At 46.5% G+C, this 17,372-nt stretch overlaps 1 protein-coding gene across 4 annotated transcripts in view; it reads left to right on the top strand.

Moving 5' to 3' along the window:
- The window catches only part of TPK1 (thiamin pyrophosphokinase 1), a 257,388-nt gene that overhangs the window by 75,078 nt on the left and 164,938 nt on the right, over positions 1-17,372 (top strand). For all 4 annotated transcript variants that reach the window (XM_036011004.1, XM_036011002.1, XM_028525244.2 and 1 more), the window contains one exon: positions 11,964-12,033. In XM_036011004.1, the coding sequence (XP_035866897.1) occupies positions 11,964-12,033 (70 nt within the window). The remainder of the gene's footprint in view (positions 1-11,963; positions 12,034-17,372) is intronic.

Here is a 17,372-nt window from a genome sequence, read left to right as displayed (position 1 = left end):
TAATTCTTTTTTAGGTCCTGTTAAAAAACTATCATCTGACAACAAATATCACTATTTTTTCTTTTTGCTCTTTTTACATTTCCATTGATTTTTTTTATTTTCACATGAATAAAGTGTTTTTCAGGGATACATGGTGTATGAGAAAAGACCAGAACACACAAAAGGCATTTCTAGTGTTATCTTTGTGCAACTTGCTGTGTCACAGAGCTGATTAACATTCTAATTTTGCATCAATTTTGTCTCAAATTTTTTTTTAAAAAGTCACCTATAGACTCAAGAGCAGAGAAAGGCAAGCTGTGAAATTATGCATTTTTTTATTGCAATAATATGAAAATCCTAGTGCTCTCATGCAGATTTGAGTCAAGATTTGTGCAAAAGCCCCGAGGTTATAAAATACTAGTGGCCTCTTCCTTCGGGACGTAGCAGGTCCGTACATGTAATAGACGAAAGAGGCTTCGTTCTGGGCGCTGCGGTCCCTCATGGTGGATGTGACCCACACAGATGGTTGTTTTCAGATGTGGTGTTGCTGAGAGCCGGGGAGTAGGCGGTGGGCACTGTGAGGCAGACAGTAAGTCACATTTATTTTTTGTGTGCCCAGTGTTTCTTTTCAGTTGTCCAAAGCTGCTCAAGAAGGAAGAACATGAAAAGATGGTTACTGTCATTACTCTAAATGGAAAGGCAGATCTAGCCCAGGTTCCCAGGGTGACGGGAGCGACGCAGCCCAGCCTCGGCAGACCCGGGTCGCTTGTGCTCTCGCCCGCCCCTGGCCTGCTATCTGGCGTGATTCCCTTCTCGGCTCCCTTTCCCACTGAGCAAATGCATACTTTTAAAGTGATGTGAAAACGTTATTTTTATTGTTTGGGGTCTCAGCCCATGTGGTTTGCTGAGCTGACTCTGTCCTTTCCACGTGCTTTGCGATCAGCCGCCCACTCAGGGATCATCTCACTGCATCACTGTACTTGTCTCACGCCTTCCTGACCAGGGCTGGGTAAAGTCGCTGAGATGCGAGCCACAGACGTGCGCTTAAATTTTCTTACGGCCGCATTAAAAAGTGAAGAGAGACAGGAGAGAGGGTGACACTGTCTTATTAAAGCTATGATATTCAGATTATTATATTTTAACATACAACCGGTGTAAAAATTATTCATGATAAATTTCATATTCTTTTTGTACTAAGTCTAAAAACATCCAGTGTTTATTTTATACTTAAACAGCATGTCAGCTGCTCAGTGCCACGGTGGCTAGAGGCTGCCACACTGCACGGCGCCCCACACTGCATGGTGCCCCACACTGCATGGCACCCCACACCGTATAATACACCACACTGCACGGTGCCCCACACTGCACGGCGCCCCACACTGCATGGCACCCCACACCGTATAATACACCACACTGCACGGTGCACCACACCGTGTAATACACCACACTGCACAGCGCCCCACATCATATAATACACCACACTGCATGGTGTAGCACACCATATAAGACACCACCCTGCACGGCACACCACACCGTGTAATACACCACCCTGCACGGCGAGCCACACTGCTTGGCTCTAGACTGAGGGTCCCTTGAGAGCGGGAGCCGTGCCTGCATGCTGCTGTATTTCTGGCTGCGGTTGGTGCTCATTCAGAGTGTGCCTGCAAACGAGTGAACGAGCGGACAAGATACACTGGGGAGATTATGCACAGATTGGTGCTGATCACTAAGCGCATCAGTGCCTCCTGTGACGAGAACTAAGGCACACTGACTAATGCAGAGGGCGGTGGGGGCATGCTTTGAAGAGACAAGTTGCCAAGGATTCATTGCGGGGGACAGAGTGGAGCAGAAATAGAGAGGGCGGCCCGTCTCCATCCAGGGTGTACTTTCCAGCTGGTGCCTCTGGTTCACCACACTGGTCAGTCGGCACCTTTCACTTTTCCTGAGAGACTAAGCTGCCGCCACCGCAGTCGTTGTATTCGAATTCATAATCAAGTCCCGTGGGCACCTCTTTCAAACAAACAGAGGCCAGTGTGTCCGCTTCAGTTTGCTGATGAACACATAAAATTGATACAGTTGTGTGAATCAATACAATCTACATAGTGATTTGGCTTTATGTAGTAAAAATAGTAATGTGCATATTCCAAGACCCAGTGATTATCCACGTAGGCACTGAGATGAGGTTCTCTTTGTGCAACAGGAGGCGTGTGAGTGACGGTCGCAGCATTGTTTAAAGTGGTAAGAACACATCAACCAGCTAAACATCTATTAATAGATCAGATATGTTTGACACATTCATTAACTCTCTGCAGGAGTTAAATGAATCTGGTGAATTAGATTAGTACTTTCCCTCAGAAACATAATGTTGAGTGAGAAAAGTGAACTTTGGAACACTTTTTTAAAAAATTAAAAACATTACACAGTATTATATAGTGTTCATTGATGCAAATGCATACCATATAAAAGTTTAAAAACTGTAAGAATAAACCAACAGCAGTTTGGCTGGTCATGAGAGCAAGATCTAGGGTCCAGGGAGTATAATCTTACATAATTTTTTTCATAACTCGAAGTGCTGAATGATAAAAACTGGCAATTCTTGTTGGAGGTCACAGAAGTGTTATCTTGTTCTTTGATGTATGGTTCTAAATTTTATGTTTTATACGTTCAGAGGATCTCCTTCAGGTCTATATATTTTTTGAAAGGAAAAACTTAGGATTAAAAACAAGAGATATTTTTCTTTATCGGTACACTTCACGTGAGTTATTTCAGTCCTTGGCTGCAAAAGGCGCATGGGTGGAGAAGTGCCCTCTGATGTACGCGAGTACAAAAGTACGTTTTATAACGGAATCCACTTTGTTCTGTGTACTTCAGGCTAGGAGTTGAATCCCCTACGGGAAAATGCCTAATGAATCCAGTGCCCACAGGACCTTGTATACCCTCATGAGTTAAGATAAATTGTGACTTAGAATCTAGAGTGGCCTGCTTCTTTTAAAGATGGCTTGGCCCTGCTGCATCTCGGCTCAGGGCAGCCAGCACTTAGGAAGGCTGCTGCGCCAGGTGGCACTGGGCTTGAGGGCAACCAGGAGACCTAGAGCCACTGGAAGGGGAAGCAGGAGGGGACTCCTTCAGATTTCTCAGGGTACTGAAACAGCTGGGTGATGACCGACTGAACAAACACCCACTGTCAGGTGACTTTCACAAAGCTATCCATTTATTGCCTGCCAGCTCTGCCGCGAGCCTCCACCGCCCCACCTGCTCTGTGGCCCTGGAGCCGGCCCTTCAGAGCGTTTCTCACCTGCAGTGAGCAGGACACGGGTGTCAGCAGAGGGCAGGGGGAGGGCACTGCTGGACAGCAGGGCTCCTCTGCCAGCCCGGTGTCTTTCTCACAGCAGGCGCCTTGCAGCACCCAGCTCTTCTGCAGTGCCCGGGGGCAGTCGCACCTGTCGCCTTCCCTGTGGGTCAGCTGCCCCTGGCACCCCCATCAGGTGGTGTCTGCACAGGTCACTGCCAGGTGGGGCACCCTTCTTGGCCGGCTTTCTCCAGCACCTTTTCAGATGGCTTCTCGGTGAGTCCCAGGGCCGGCAGCTCCCTGTGAATGGAGCCCAGAGCTCATCGGAGGGAGACTTCCCAGCTCGTCCCACTGCCGAGCCCTTCCCAGTGTTGTCTGCTCCCGGCACCTTCTGTCCTCTCTTCTCTGCCTTCACCCCTCTGCCACTCCATCGCCGTGAGCCATTCTCCCGCGTGCCAGCCCTTTCCCACATGGCTTGCTCTGTGTAAATCTCTGCGTGGTGGCCCCTGGCTGGCCCCTGATGGAGGCGGGAGGCAGGCTGTGTTTTCTCGGGGATGCTCAAGTCAGTAAACGTGACTGCAATATTTAGAGGTTCTCTCAGGATCTCTTCAGCCTGTTCTCCATGTTCTCCTAGTAAGCCCTGAAGTTAGCCCTCTGCATGGGCTGTTGGGTCCGCAGAGACAGACATCCCTGGCCCTGCCATGTGTCCTGTTGCACTGGAGAGGCCGTGTGCGTGATTGCGACCAGCAAGGCAGGCGTTTCAGATTCCAAGCCTTTGTTGTTTCCCCCTCGTACTTCAGTTTGTTTTACTGAGCATCTCAAATGCACAGCGGAGGTGTTCTGTCTCATGAAAACAACATGGACTTCATTCCCAGGTGGACCTAGGTTCTAGTTCTGGCTCCCCTGTTACCCAGAACAGTTGTAAATAGTACCAGTGTTTGCTCCGATAGGATCCCGAGGGTCACCTCCGATTGCCTCTCACCACCCTCCCGCCCAGCGTCTTAGCCCACCCAGGTGTCCCCCTCCCAGATAGGCCTTGCAATACACCTGCATTTCCCTGCCTTACACACCACAGGCCACTGTCTTCCCTGGGCTCTGCCATAGCCCCCCGACTAAGCTCTTTACTTCTCCTCTTGTCTCCCCCCAGCCTGCTCTCAGCAGAAAAGGAGGAATGACCTTTCACACGGAGGTTAAATTGAGACCACTCAGCCCTCACCCCCTCGCTGCTGCCCTGCACGCGGGACTCTGCTCTGCCCCGTGTCGGCTCCAGCTCCGTGGGGCCTCGGACTCCCCTCGGCTGCTCCCTTCCAGCCGTTCCATCCTCTGATTCAACTCCAGAATGGCTGGCCGCCTTTTAATTATTTTTAAAAATGAGGTTTTTTTATGCCTTACTAAGTTATGTTTTAAAGGCTAAGAGTAACTGACCTGTAAGAATGCCCTGCGACAGACTGTGGTCGTTCATAAGGCATTGGTTCGCCTTCCGAGGCACTTGGCTCTTCCATTGGGCCTTGTCCCCCAAGGTTGTGACTCTGCACCCGGAGAAGGCCCGGGACAGATCTGCCAAGTCTTGCTCTTAACGTAAATCCAGGGATTCCTCTTCTGTCTTTTCTCTAGAAATATTATCCCCAACTTTTCTCCCCTTCTTTCTGCTCAGACCCTTCAGACAGCAACCCCCCTTTTTTCCCTGAGCAGGAAGAAGAATTAGCTTATTATTGCTTGTGCTCATTTGGAAAAACTGCATAGTCAAGTTCTGAGATTATCATGTGAAATTCTTACATTAGTTAGCAGTAAAAATTTGTGGTTATTTTTGAGTTTCTAGTTATTTCATAGTAAGACCGAATTGCTGAATTGCCTAAGCTATTATTACTATTTGCATATCATGATTGTTGTTTAGCTAAAAGAATAGGTGTGTTACTAGAAACACTTAGTAAATCGTGTTAAAATATTTCTATGAAGACTTCAAGGTGCTGGGAAAAGTAGAAGATGATCAGATTAGGTATGTTTCTATCTCTACAAAAGAAGAAATCTGTCACTTTTTTGTGTAACAAACAATCTGATTTTGGTACATTTGCATTTTTGATATATGCAACAATAAATCCCTCATTTGAAATGTGCCTTGCAGATAAGTTCTGAGATCTGGTACCACTAATCCATAAAGTAAAAGGAGAGGGGAAGGGATTCTCGTGCCAAAGAAACAGGAAAAGGAGGGAAATATGTTCCAAATCTCTGCGTTCTTCTGTTGTGTAATTTATTTGCGTCAACAAAGTGATTTAAAAAAAAAACAATAATAAAGCTTTTGTTTCTGCCAAGTGGACCAGCCACCATTGTTGCTCTTTATTTCTATTCTGACTCTTGGTGGTTCTGGGTGTCTCATTCTTTTTGCTAATTCACAGAGAGCTGCCACATCTCATCATTCTGTCCCGGCCCCTTTACCCGTGTCCGTGCACTACGAAGTGAACTGAGCTAATAGAAGCTGTCACTTCTCAGGCTCACTGTCTAAAGTGATATCAGCATGATGGAGGTTTCTCATCTGACGTGGGAGATGGTATGAGCTGCCCAGCAGACCCCAGAAGACAGTCAGGAGGACCTGACTGTGGCTATTGTGACCGGTGGTAATAACTTGGTAACAGGGTCTCAAATGAGCAGGGAACACAAATGGAGAGGGAGTGGAGTCACGCTAGAAGGTTAACCAGAGTATTACAGACATCCAGCGCACGTGCTCATTGAATGTGAGGCCTTCCCCATGATTCAGAATCTAAAACTGAGGAGAATATGGTGGTTTTGTGTCTGGGCTGGGACAGACATGAAGGCAGTTATCTGGGACATAAGTTGATTTGTTAATTCACCGGGCTTTGGTAGCTTGGTAGATAGTCTCTGGGTGATAGTCCTGCTTTTCAATGGGAAGTTAGAGGGTGGCCACGAGCAAGGTGACCTTGCAGCTGCATGTTGTAGCTCTGGACAGCCTGTTGAGGTGTAAGTGGCCCTCCAGTTAGGGCACTGGTTCTTGACTGGGGTGATTTTCCCCAGGAGGGGGCATATGGCATTGTCTATGGATATTTTTGGTGGTTGCAATGCAGGGTTCTCTGGGCATCTAGTGGGTAAGGCCAAGGGTGCTGCCAAACATCCGACGATGCACTGGACAGCCCTACGCAACAAAGGCCCGAACTGTGAATAGGGCCAAGGCTCGGCAACCCTGTACGACAGCAACACCAACTCGGGTCTGTTGTTATGTTTTCTTATTCCTCGCAGACTGTGAGTGTGCACGTGTGCCGCCTTGTCCCTGAAGTGTGGCAGCCTTGAGTGAACATGTGGTGGCGAGAATGCACTCAGCCCCGATCGTTCTGACAACCCACATTTGGACAAGGATGCGTGTGCTAGCTTCACGTACAAGCCCGTGTGTCTGTATGCAGCTTAGCTAGTTGCAGTTTTTACACACTGTGAGCTTTACTCACCTTTTAGAATTTTCCCGTGCTGCTTTAGGATAAGCAGACAGCTTGAAGTTTGGCTCTTTTTAAGATTTTTTAGTAGTGAGGTATTTGGGGTCACTCGGTGTTAAAGAGGTACTGCTTATAGACTCCATAAATAGCATCAAGAATGAGTAAATTTCTTACTTTCTCTCTGTAGCACAAAACTAGGGAGGAGGAGAAAGGAAAATAGAATTTACACAGCGATGTTCACCTAAAGGTCACACAAATGTCCCTCACGTGGCGTCAGCCAGGTCACTGGGACCGGGACAGCGCTGTGCGTGTAGACACGCGACATCAACACCACTTACTTGTATTTGGAATAAGAATAATTCTGCACTCGTCCCACTCCCTGTGGGGGGGGGAGCATCACAAACGATGGGAGCTTCTTCATAATTGCACCTGAATAGAGTATCAATAAACCCTTTCGTCTGACACTCGGAGTTCCCTAGGCAGCAGTTAACCGGCATGGCGGAACTCCTGGGAGCAAAGTTCTTGCCGTGTCTCTCAGAGAGCCTGTGTTTCCCTGCAAGGCTTTCCATGAAAGTTTGCCCACATGAAATAAAGCCTGGATAGGGGCAGCCTGCTAGTCCGTCTGTTAGCCATGTCCATGAACTAACTGGTTTGGTGCATAATCAAGGCTTTCCTGATGATACTGTATAAAATAATAGGCAAACTATCTACAAAAACATCCAGCTCTTCCTAAGGGCCCGGTGCGGCACAGGTTGGAGAAAGATGGTCTTTGGAGAAGACATCCCCGGGGCTGGTGCCTGGCTGGTGCACGGCTCTGGGGACGCAAGCAGTGCTCTGGTCTCCCGGCTCCGCCTTCCCGTGTGGCCTTCATCTTTGGGTCAGTGGGGTAGGTCACAGACCCGGGCTTCCACTGGCAGGTTGCAGGGCAGTGGGGAAGGGACTCTGGAAAGTCTGTAGGTCTCATTATCTTCGGTTGGACCACGTCTCTGTCTCTGAATCAGTCACTCTGGGCAGGGCATCGTCATGGCCTGGACTGAGCCGTTTGGGTGTGGGTTCAATGCCGTGTGTAGGCTGGGGTGCAAGAGTGGGGTTCCCTGAAAGAAAACTAGTTGTGCAAAAAAATAGATCTTTGTTCCAACCCCATCCTCTTCTGCAGAAGTGCTCCTGTACCCAGTTTTTCTCCTTAAATTTTATGAGTAAAAATCAATACCACTATCATTTTATATACAGATGGTAATATTTTATGTGGGTTCTGTTTTCCTTTTTGCATTTTTACCATTGATCAATATATTTACTTGATAAACTTTGACAAAGTTACCTTGGCAAAGTTACTCCTATCCATTTGAGTTGCTACTGCAAGGAAGATTTGACCAAGAGATATCTTATCTTATGAGATAAAGTGAACAAAATAAATCAGTTGCTCTTTTTTATGGTTCCATAATAGGACTAGAATACATTTTACCAATATTCAATTGGTGGCCATTTCAGTTTGCTGCTAGTTTTTCATAGAATTTCTGGGTCAAAAGGCATGCACATGTAAGTTATACACACACGCACACACACACACACACACATACATACATACATATCTGCCAAACCGACCTCCAAGTTGTAGCCTCATCAATAAGATGTTATAAAATTTGTTTCCACATGCTCTCCAGGCTCTGAAGAATTTTGTGAATTTGGTGAAGTATATATGGTAATCTTCATTTTGCATTAGAATCGGCCCTCTCGGAATTACTTCATAGTCATAGGACTAGTAAGGACTTGATCTGGACTAGAACTGAAATCTTCTGTACCTGGTGTTCTTTCAGTTAACTGAAACTGAAAAATATTTCTTTAATTTTACTTTATTTTTTCTTATACCTTAATGCTTGGAACTAATTTAATGGTCTGCTCTGCAGAAAGTCAGATTGTATTTGTCCAACTTTTTCAATGGGAATTAATAAAATAGCCAGTTAACCTCTATTGTGATTGAAACTCTTCGTTGTGTAGGTGACATTAACTTACATTATACCAGGCCAAAAAAAAAATTGTTAGCTTAGAGATTTCAACACACTTTAGTGCTCAGCTGTTTGTCAACCTGATGCATAGCAAATGATCTCTCAGCCGTTGAAATCATGGTGTGTGACGAATCTGCAAAGATTTTGCTGAATAAGCCACGGAAGATTTTACATTAAAAGATAACTTCTGCAGTTAACTTCTGCTCAGTAAAGCTTGGAGCAATTTAAATGATGATGGAGTGAGCACATTTCTGAGGCTGATTCGTTAAGATTCACCAAAAATATCTTATTAAAGAGTGTCATCTACTTCTGGTTCTTTTAGTTGGGTGCTTCCATTGGCAGCGATATTTCATTCTTCATTTTCCAGACTGGTGTCAGTGAATTTATGCCAACATTATTTATGACATGCCTGAAGATTTCTATTTTTCAAATGCGGCTTGATTTAAGTATGCATGTGGAAAATATTTTGAACTAGTTAAAACACTTCTTTAATAAAAATTTAAGCGTGTTAGAACACATCACTTTTAATCAAGTTTTATTAAAAAATAGTTTTAGGGAAGGACTGGAACATGTTCCTTTTAGACAGGTTGCAATCCAACATGTAGGTAGAGAGAGAATAGTCTATAGGTCTCACGATGGTTACTTCGGCTCTCTTTAAATTTAAAACAGGAATATGTGTGGACACATTTACTGTCTGTGACTTAGTTATCTCTCTTTTCATCAGCTATTCTAAACTATCAATTTAAATCTAGGAATGAGAAGTAACGGGCACTGGAAAAAGGTTTTGGATCATAAACGTGACCCTGGTCTTAGCTGAACCAGATTTGTTAGTAAGCAGTTCTCTGGCGTCACCCACTGAGACTCCTCTGCCCTCCCCTCCCCCTGCCACTGCGTGTGGCTGCTGTCCTTCCAGCACTGGATAGAGTCCACGGCACGGTGAGCATGTGTCTGCTTGTTGCTCTTCCTTCTGCTGTAATGTGAGCCTGGAGGGCTGGGTCTGTTTGCTTTTCATCTTTCTGTTCGAGATAAGGCCTGGCACATAACTGGGATAAATGTTGAATTCAACTGATCTTGGCAAAATAATATCCTTTGAAAAATTGACAAGTTACTCTATTTCATAATCTTAGCCACTAAAAGCTGTTTCTTAGATTTTCATATTGCTTCACTGAATCACTTTTTACATAAAAGCATCCCATGTACTTGTTAATTTTGGTTACAGAGAATCCTTTTGTACAGTCTGAGGGTAATTATTAATAGTTTACCATCTGTTTCTAAACCATATTTTATGCAGGAGATGATCTCCCCATTTTAGATTTTGATGATTTTGAACTTTTAGGTTGTGTTATTGTTTAAAATGTGCAGAATATTCTCATCTTCTGCAGTTGATTCTGTGGCTTAGTTTGAATTTGGGTGCCTTTCCTTGTAAGGAACTGAGTATTGTTGGTAACTGGGAAAATGAGATGTCCATCTGAGATATCGGACTTTGCCTTTCTAGCAGCACAAAGCTTTATAGACTGTATTTTTGTTTTACTCCTCACCTGAGGAGATGTTTATTGATTTCAGAGAGAGAGAAAGAGAGATAGAGAAAAAGAGAGCGAGAAATATTGATTGGTTGCCTCCCACACATGCCCCAACTGGGAATTGAACCCACAACCTAGGTATGCGCTCTGGCCAGGAATCGAACCCACAACCTTTTGGTGTACGAGACAACCCTCCAGCCAACTGAGCCATACAGACAGGGCTAGGCGGTATTTTAATTCTAACAAAAATGGAGGAAGAGGACTCGTATTTATTTATTTTTGTTTTCCTTTTTACCTCCCTTTATATCCTGTTACCCTCCCCTTTATATAACCTGATCATCAAAATTTCCCTTATGTACATTTAGAACCACATCAAAGTGCTATAATTTTTATTTGTTTTCAGTTACAGTTAACATTCAGTATTATTTTGTATTAGTTTCAGGTATATAGCATGGTGGTTAGACAATCATATACTTTACATTACCTTAAAATTTCCAGTACCTGCCTGGCCCCATATGTAGTTATTACCATATTACTGACTGTGTTCACGGTGCTGGACTCTACATCCCTGTGACTGTTCTGTGACTGCCAGCCTGTCCTTCTCACCCCGTCCCCCTGCCCTCCGGTGCCCTCCACCCCCCTGGTGACCACGTGTCGGGACTCTTGTTCATTAAGTGCTTACTGTGTTCCAGTATTGTGAGGAGCACTGTGTGTGTTTATTAAATCATTAATTGCCTGATAATCTATGCCAGAGTCGATGTAATCCTCACTTACAAATGAAAAAGCTGAATGAAGCACAAAAGGAATACCTTTTTTGGCCCTCTATTTTGTTTCTGATACAGATCAAAGAAAAGAGTTCGCCTGTAGATTAGCGGAAAATACAGTGGGACTTTTGTTTCTGCCAATGTGGTCAATCAGACTCCTTTACAGTAGCCTGCCTGTTATTAGATACCTGGAAATTGGGAGGTAGCTCTCTTTTAAGTGTGTGGTGAAATTTGCACACAGGTCAGGGGATTTCCTCAGGGCCACAGAGTGCAGAGGTGGTTTAGAAGAATAGTTGGTCCCCTCTGAAGGGCCTGGGGCCCAGGGTCTGCCTTCACTGCTCTGTGTGGCGCAGCAACGCTCGTCTTACCAGCCGTGTGCGAGCAGGAGGCAAGGCTCTGGTCTGTCGGGTGAGGACTTAGGACCTGAGACACCTCTACATGCTCTCTGTCACCCAGAATAGAAGACAAGGTTTGACCTTAAGCCGTTAGGTAAATAAAGGGTGTTACAGGAAGGACGGGAGAGGGAAGTGAGGCCAAGACACAAACATTTCTAGGAAAACATTTCATAATGTTTTTCATAACACCAGCCCTAACTGGAACGTACCTGAAACATCGAAAAAGGGGGACGCAGTTACGACTGTTACTGCGTTGTGAGGTCTACCTTGTGTCTCAGAGAAGGAGAAACAGGCTCCCAGGGATGCTGAGCACGGCACTTTCCTCCGAAGAGGAAAAGAAGAGGCGGCAGGAAGGAGAGGCGCCCTGTGCGCTGGCTCTGTCCCTGCCTCTGTGCCACGTGCACTCGCTTTGGCACCAGCAGCCGCACTGGCTGGGTGGGAAGTGATGTGAGCAGGGAAGTGTGTGACTCCATCGGAGTGCCTGCGTTTTAACGTTTAACATTTGGAAGCTGTTGCTCTCAGCTTCCTGCGTTCACGTGCTCTTTGTTTTCTTTTCTTTTTTCCCCCCATGTGAAGCTCTTTTAAGAGCCTGTGCTGACGGAGGTGCCAACCGCTTGTATGATGTCACGGAGGGAGAGAGGGAAAGGTAAGCCATCTCCCAGCCAGGTCCGTGACACCTTGACTTCTGCTCTGCACTTGGTTCTGCTCTGCGCTTGGTTCTACTCTCTCCCTTCAGGATCCCAGGGGGACGGTAAGAGGTGGGTGCCTGGCCGTGTTGTGTGATTGCTTTGAATGGTGTCTGTTAGTAAAACTAGGTCAATCATGTTCTTACTTTTTAAAGAAACTATTCTGCTACTTCCAAATCCTCAGTAAGCAGCATTATCATATACCAGTATTTGTGAAGCTTTCCAACATTAGCTACGATAAGACTTCCCATGGCAATTGGAATTGTGATGCAATTTAAAAGGTTGGAACTGGTTTCCTGCACGCAGAACACAAGTTCTGTTGCAGAAGACGTGAGATTTTTACATTTGGTGTCGAGCAAAGCTCAGTGCAATTTCCTCTTGTCACTTCTGAGTTACACACACACACACACACACACACACATATTTTAGGAGATGAATAATTTATTTCTTAAGGATTTGTTATGTGTGCTGTCTGGCTTTCCTTATCTTTGCGTGGTGAGCTATTTTTAGAAAAAAAGGATACATCGATGAAAGCAAAATTTAAATCTAGTTCATTGGCAGCATGTTTATAGGCGAACCTCTTGGCAAACACAAGAATTTATAGTCTATATATAAGTAGGCTAGCTGTGAGATTTAGTTTCACTTCTATCATATGTTATTAAATGTGGTGAAATGTTTCAAGTTTGAGAAACTACCTCCATGCAAGAAAATAAAATGAAAATATTATGCAATATAAGTGCGAATTAAATATGTGTATTTTGAAATGACATAAAATACATCTTGATGGCATCAGAGTGTTTAACATTAGGTTTGTGAGGTTGGAGCTGCTTTTTGAAAGCAGCTGGCTGCTTGTAGGAGGACGGCCCGTATCCTCAAGGCTGGGCATGCTAGTGTCCAGGGCGGAGTGCTTTGTCAAAGGATGTAGCCCTCCCTAGTGGCCGCCTAGGAAACGATTTAAATTCGTGACGTTTTGTGCTGCTTTACTTTTTAACTGAATGGGTTCCTCTGACTGTATTCAGTAGGACCTGACGTGGACAGCGTGTGAGAAAATACTCAAGTGCGTGTTGTAAAAAGTGCCCAGGCCAGTTAATTCAGGGCCCAGCGTAATGCCCAGGAGGAGGTGAGGGACCGGGTGGTGTTCGTTCCTGGCGGAAGCCTGCTTGCTGGCGGGCGGTCTAGGCCTGAGCACTAGTTCTCTGACGGTAGGTGTAGCTCGTGAACATGATTTCATAAACGAGAGCCGTGGAGGGACGTGACGCAGCGCTTCCCACCTGCCCCTTGATCATGAGGACATCTTGCGTGCTTGTGAAAAGAATGTTTCTGTGCTGGTTACTCGGATTGGGCTGGACTCGAGTGAGAGAGAGAACACTCAGCACTAATTCACGCGTAAAAGCAAAACAGACGACCAGGTTGGGAAGGTGAGCACTAGTTTTGCCAAATTTCAAAATAATCATTTCTGGTATGTCTTAACACATTTATAAGTAATCTTACGGAAGTCTTCCCAGAAGATTCATCTAATAACCGATTGTTCATGTGTAAAGATGTTCAGCAAGAAAATATACTTCTAGTTGATTGTGCAGTTGTAATAATGCAGGTGCCTTGATTCCCTCTCTGATACTTAAGGACGTGGCTGTCCCAAATAAGGGTTGAGTTTCTGCATCTCTAACAGGGAGTTGAGGGAAGCTAACCGCCCCATGGGGGAATTAAATCTTTGCAATACACCTTATTAAATCCAGACCCTCACTTGAGAAACTAATTGGATACAGGTGACTAAACATGATTCCTGTTAATTGTATTTTTTAACAGAAGGGCTTCAACGATGAAAAAGGAAGACAATATTCATGAGTTCTAAAAAGCCAAGCATGATTTGTGGACCCCACTTTGTTGGTTCTTACTGGTGTATTTACTGCGTCCGCATCGACAGTGTAACACTTGTAGTTGTGCAGGAACACGTGAGTGTCTTGAAAACCGGCTCCAGTGGAAGGCAGAGCGAGACGCTCACACACGTGGAATGGAAGGAAGGAAGGAGGGCCGGTGCGGGCGGGAACAGAGGGACAAGCGGAGGCAACAGTCAGCGCCGGCCTGCGGTCCGGCTCCACTGCTGCACGCCGCCCTCCACTCCGCCTGCCGTAACTGGTCGTCTCTGCGTCAGCCCTGGAAACGGCCTCTCTCTCTCCACCGGGTGTTCTTTTTGCGTTAAGAAGTCCTAAATGTTCCTTTCTTATTATGAAAACAGTGCTGTGGTGGTTTGAATATGTTAGTGAGTTGGGAGGACAAGAGGAAAATAACAATCACCTGTTATTTCTTACCAAGTCACGAAGACTTGTGCCGAGTGGCCCTGTTGGCTCTGTCCTGAGCACGGACAGAAACATGACGAGCTTTTCCTGAGAGTGGGTGTCATCCCCCTTAGGCCTGGAAAGTGCCTGGGAATATTGGACATCCCATAAGTATTTGTTAATAAAGGAATATTCGATGGCAGTTGCTCTGCTTTCTCTTCCCATAAGGTTTTGAGTGACTTTGATCAATAGCCCTCATAGTTTGGATGAACAGATGGCCTCTGCTCTGAGAGCTGACAGGTCCTGGTGTGGGCGTGCGTTTGGTCCTTATGTCAAACTGAGGCAGGGTGAGGACCCGTCAGGAAAACAGAACAGACACCGACAAGGACAAGTGGATCCTGGTGTCGGCTGTGGGCGTGGCACTAAGGAGGAAGAAATTTTAGGGGGCTCCAGTCTTTGGAGTGTGCTCTAGGATTCTTAATGGACTGTTTCCCTAAGCCCAGGCGTCTCTGTGGGGCGGTAAGGTGGGGTGTCAGGTATATTGGCCAGTACCCCCGGTTCCACCCCCAGTCTCACAGCTCCAGCCTGCCCCTGCCCGAAGTCTCGCGTTTACATTCCGGTGGCTCAGAAGTCCCGCGGTGTCCTCCTGACATCCGCCTCCCGGTTCTCCCAAGTCGGTGAAACCCACCCACCGCTGGTCGAACCGGACGGTAAGCATGGCCCGGCCCTACTTGTCAGAACAGTCACAAGCTGTGGAGATGGGGGAAGAAATACGAGAGAAGCAGGGTGAGATTCTCTAAGGAAATTTTATGGAGCAGATTTTTTTCTTTTTTTTTAAAGATTTTATTTATTTATTTTTAGAGAGGGAAGGGAGGGAGAAAAAGAGAGAGAGAGAAACATCAATGTGCGGTTGCTGGGGCCGTGGCCTGCAACCCAGGCGTGTGCCCTGACTGGGAATCAAACCTGCGATGCTTTGGTTCGCAGCCCGCGCTCAATCCACGGAGCTATGCCAGCCAGGGCTAGATTTTTTTCTTCTTGCTCATCAACAATAGGCATTGTAGGTTTGTTTTGTTTTTCTAGTGATGATTTTATTGATCCTCATTTAGTTCAGGAAAGTGAAAATCGTCCACATCAAAGAGTGATGAAAGATTATTACTTGTGTGCACCTTGTAAATAACCATGATTCTGGGAGGGCTAAGCCCCCCCCTTCAGCCCCCGCCGCTCCCCGCCCCCCTCCCTGCCTCTGCCCTGGGAACGGGGGCTCCTGGAGAAGAACCGCTTGTGCTCTGCGACTTGCCAGGCCCTGAATGTGGTCGCCCGTGGCAGTGCTGCCGGCCTTGTCCGCCACAGGGAAGGCTGAGAACAGGCAGACAGGGAGAGACGTGCGCGAGGTCTGGTGTCGTGCGGGTCGGTGAGTTGTCTCCCAGGGGAGCGCTCCAGTGCCGCCGGCCCGGAGACCAGCGCGTAGCGTGTGGGCAGCAGCGCAGGCCCGCGCCCGCCCCTTCCGTCCGCGTCTCCCCCGACACCTCTAGTGATAGATTAATTCTCCTGTTTGGGGGCTTTATAAAACAGAATCATAATATGTTGAATTTTGAGCATATGGGCCTTTTGGGGGGGAGGAGGGTATAGAATTCATATTTCTCTGAACCTGAAGAAGGATCAAGACAGACTGGGGTTCGTTCTCACAGGAGAATCGCGGCCACGCCAGCGCCGGTGAGGGGTGGAGGGGGCGAGGGACTCAGGGTCAGAGGGTAGGCACGGTTCAGAAGCCAGGCGGACTCCCAGGTCAGGGGCACAGCCAAGCAGTTTGGCCACATGGGAGAAGTCGTTTATATTGATCACTCTTTTTGAAAATAATTCCTTTAAAGATAACTAAACATTTGTCCACCATACTGTATTAAAAAGTTAAGGTAAACTGACCAAAATTTTTTTTAAAAATTAAAAACAGTTGTGGAATGAGACAGGGTCTCTTTAGAGTAAGAATGTAGCATTTAACTTGTCTTTCATTCATTCATTCACTGAACACTTTCTGTAGCTAAACATTTTGATAGTTACTACATAAAATATACAGGTCCTGCTCTCAAGAAACTCGCAGTGTAACAGAAGAGGGAACTCGTGTTCAGTGCGCTAGACTTCAGAGCACAGGAGGAGGAGACTCGAGTTCAGCGTGACAGGCCCAGTGCCACAGGGAGGCACAGAGAGTGGTGGTCCATCCAGAGCTAGGACAGCTGGTCCCGCGTGTCCTGGGTAAAAGCTGCACTCTCTACCTGGAGCATCAGGGCCAGCTCTCACTCGGTTTCCCACCATGCCCCGTTTCCTCTCTGCCTTCTCCCAGAGCCCTTGCCCTCGCTGCCTGGGCGCGGGCCCTTCTCTGGCCGACCTTGAGCTGTGCGCGCGGGCACTGCCCGCCGCCCGTTCCTGTCGGCCGCCCCCCTCTGATCAGTCCGTGCGCACGGATCCCAGCCGCACTGGCCCTTTGATGGTGCGCACAGCACGTGCCGGCCTTTCTCACAAAACTCTCTCTGTGACGCTGGGCCCCGCTGACATGCCGCCTGTCCCCACCCCCCCCTCCGGACTCGCTCCTCCTCCAGCCTGACGGGACACGACATCACTTACACTGTGATACCAGCTGTAAATTGCAGTGCCACGCTCCTGGTACCTTGATTTAGAGCTGTGAGGACTTACCTCCTGTACTGGGTGATAAATTCCCAGTGGTCTCTGGTCCCTTAACTTTGCATAATCCTTTATAATTATTTACCTTCTCATTTTGTCTTGTGATTTACCTATGTGTAGATGTGTCTGATCTCTGCTTGGTGAACTCCTTCAAGGCAGGGATCGTAATTAGGAAAGTTAATTAACTTTCCTTACATTCCTCACAATATCTAGAACACTAATGAGCACCCGCAAATTCATTGAATTAGTGATTTTTTTCATCGATACCTTAGCAAAAAATGTCACAAAGACTAAGCTTCTGTTTCAGCCAGGGATTTCTAAGCTATAATATCAGCTGTTGGAAGTATCTT

This window comes from Phyllostomus discolor, chromosome 10 (assembly GCF_004126475.2).
Source record: "Phyllostomus discolor isolate MPI-MPIP mPhyDis1 chromosome 10, mPhyDis1.pri.v3, whole genome shotgun sequence".
Classification (NCBI taxonomy): Eukaryota; Metazoa; Chordata; class Mammalia; order Chiroptera; family Phyllostomidae; genus Phyllostomus; species Phyllostomus discolor.
The sequence above is the reverse complement of the archived record's forward strand: the minus strand, read 5'-3'. Positions and strand labels throughout refer to the sequence as shown.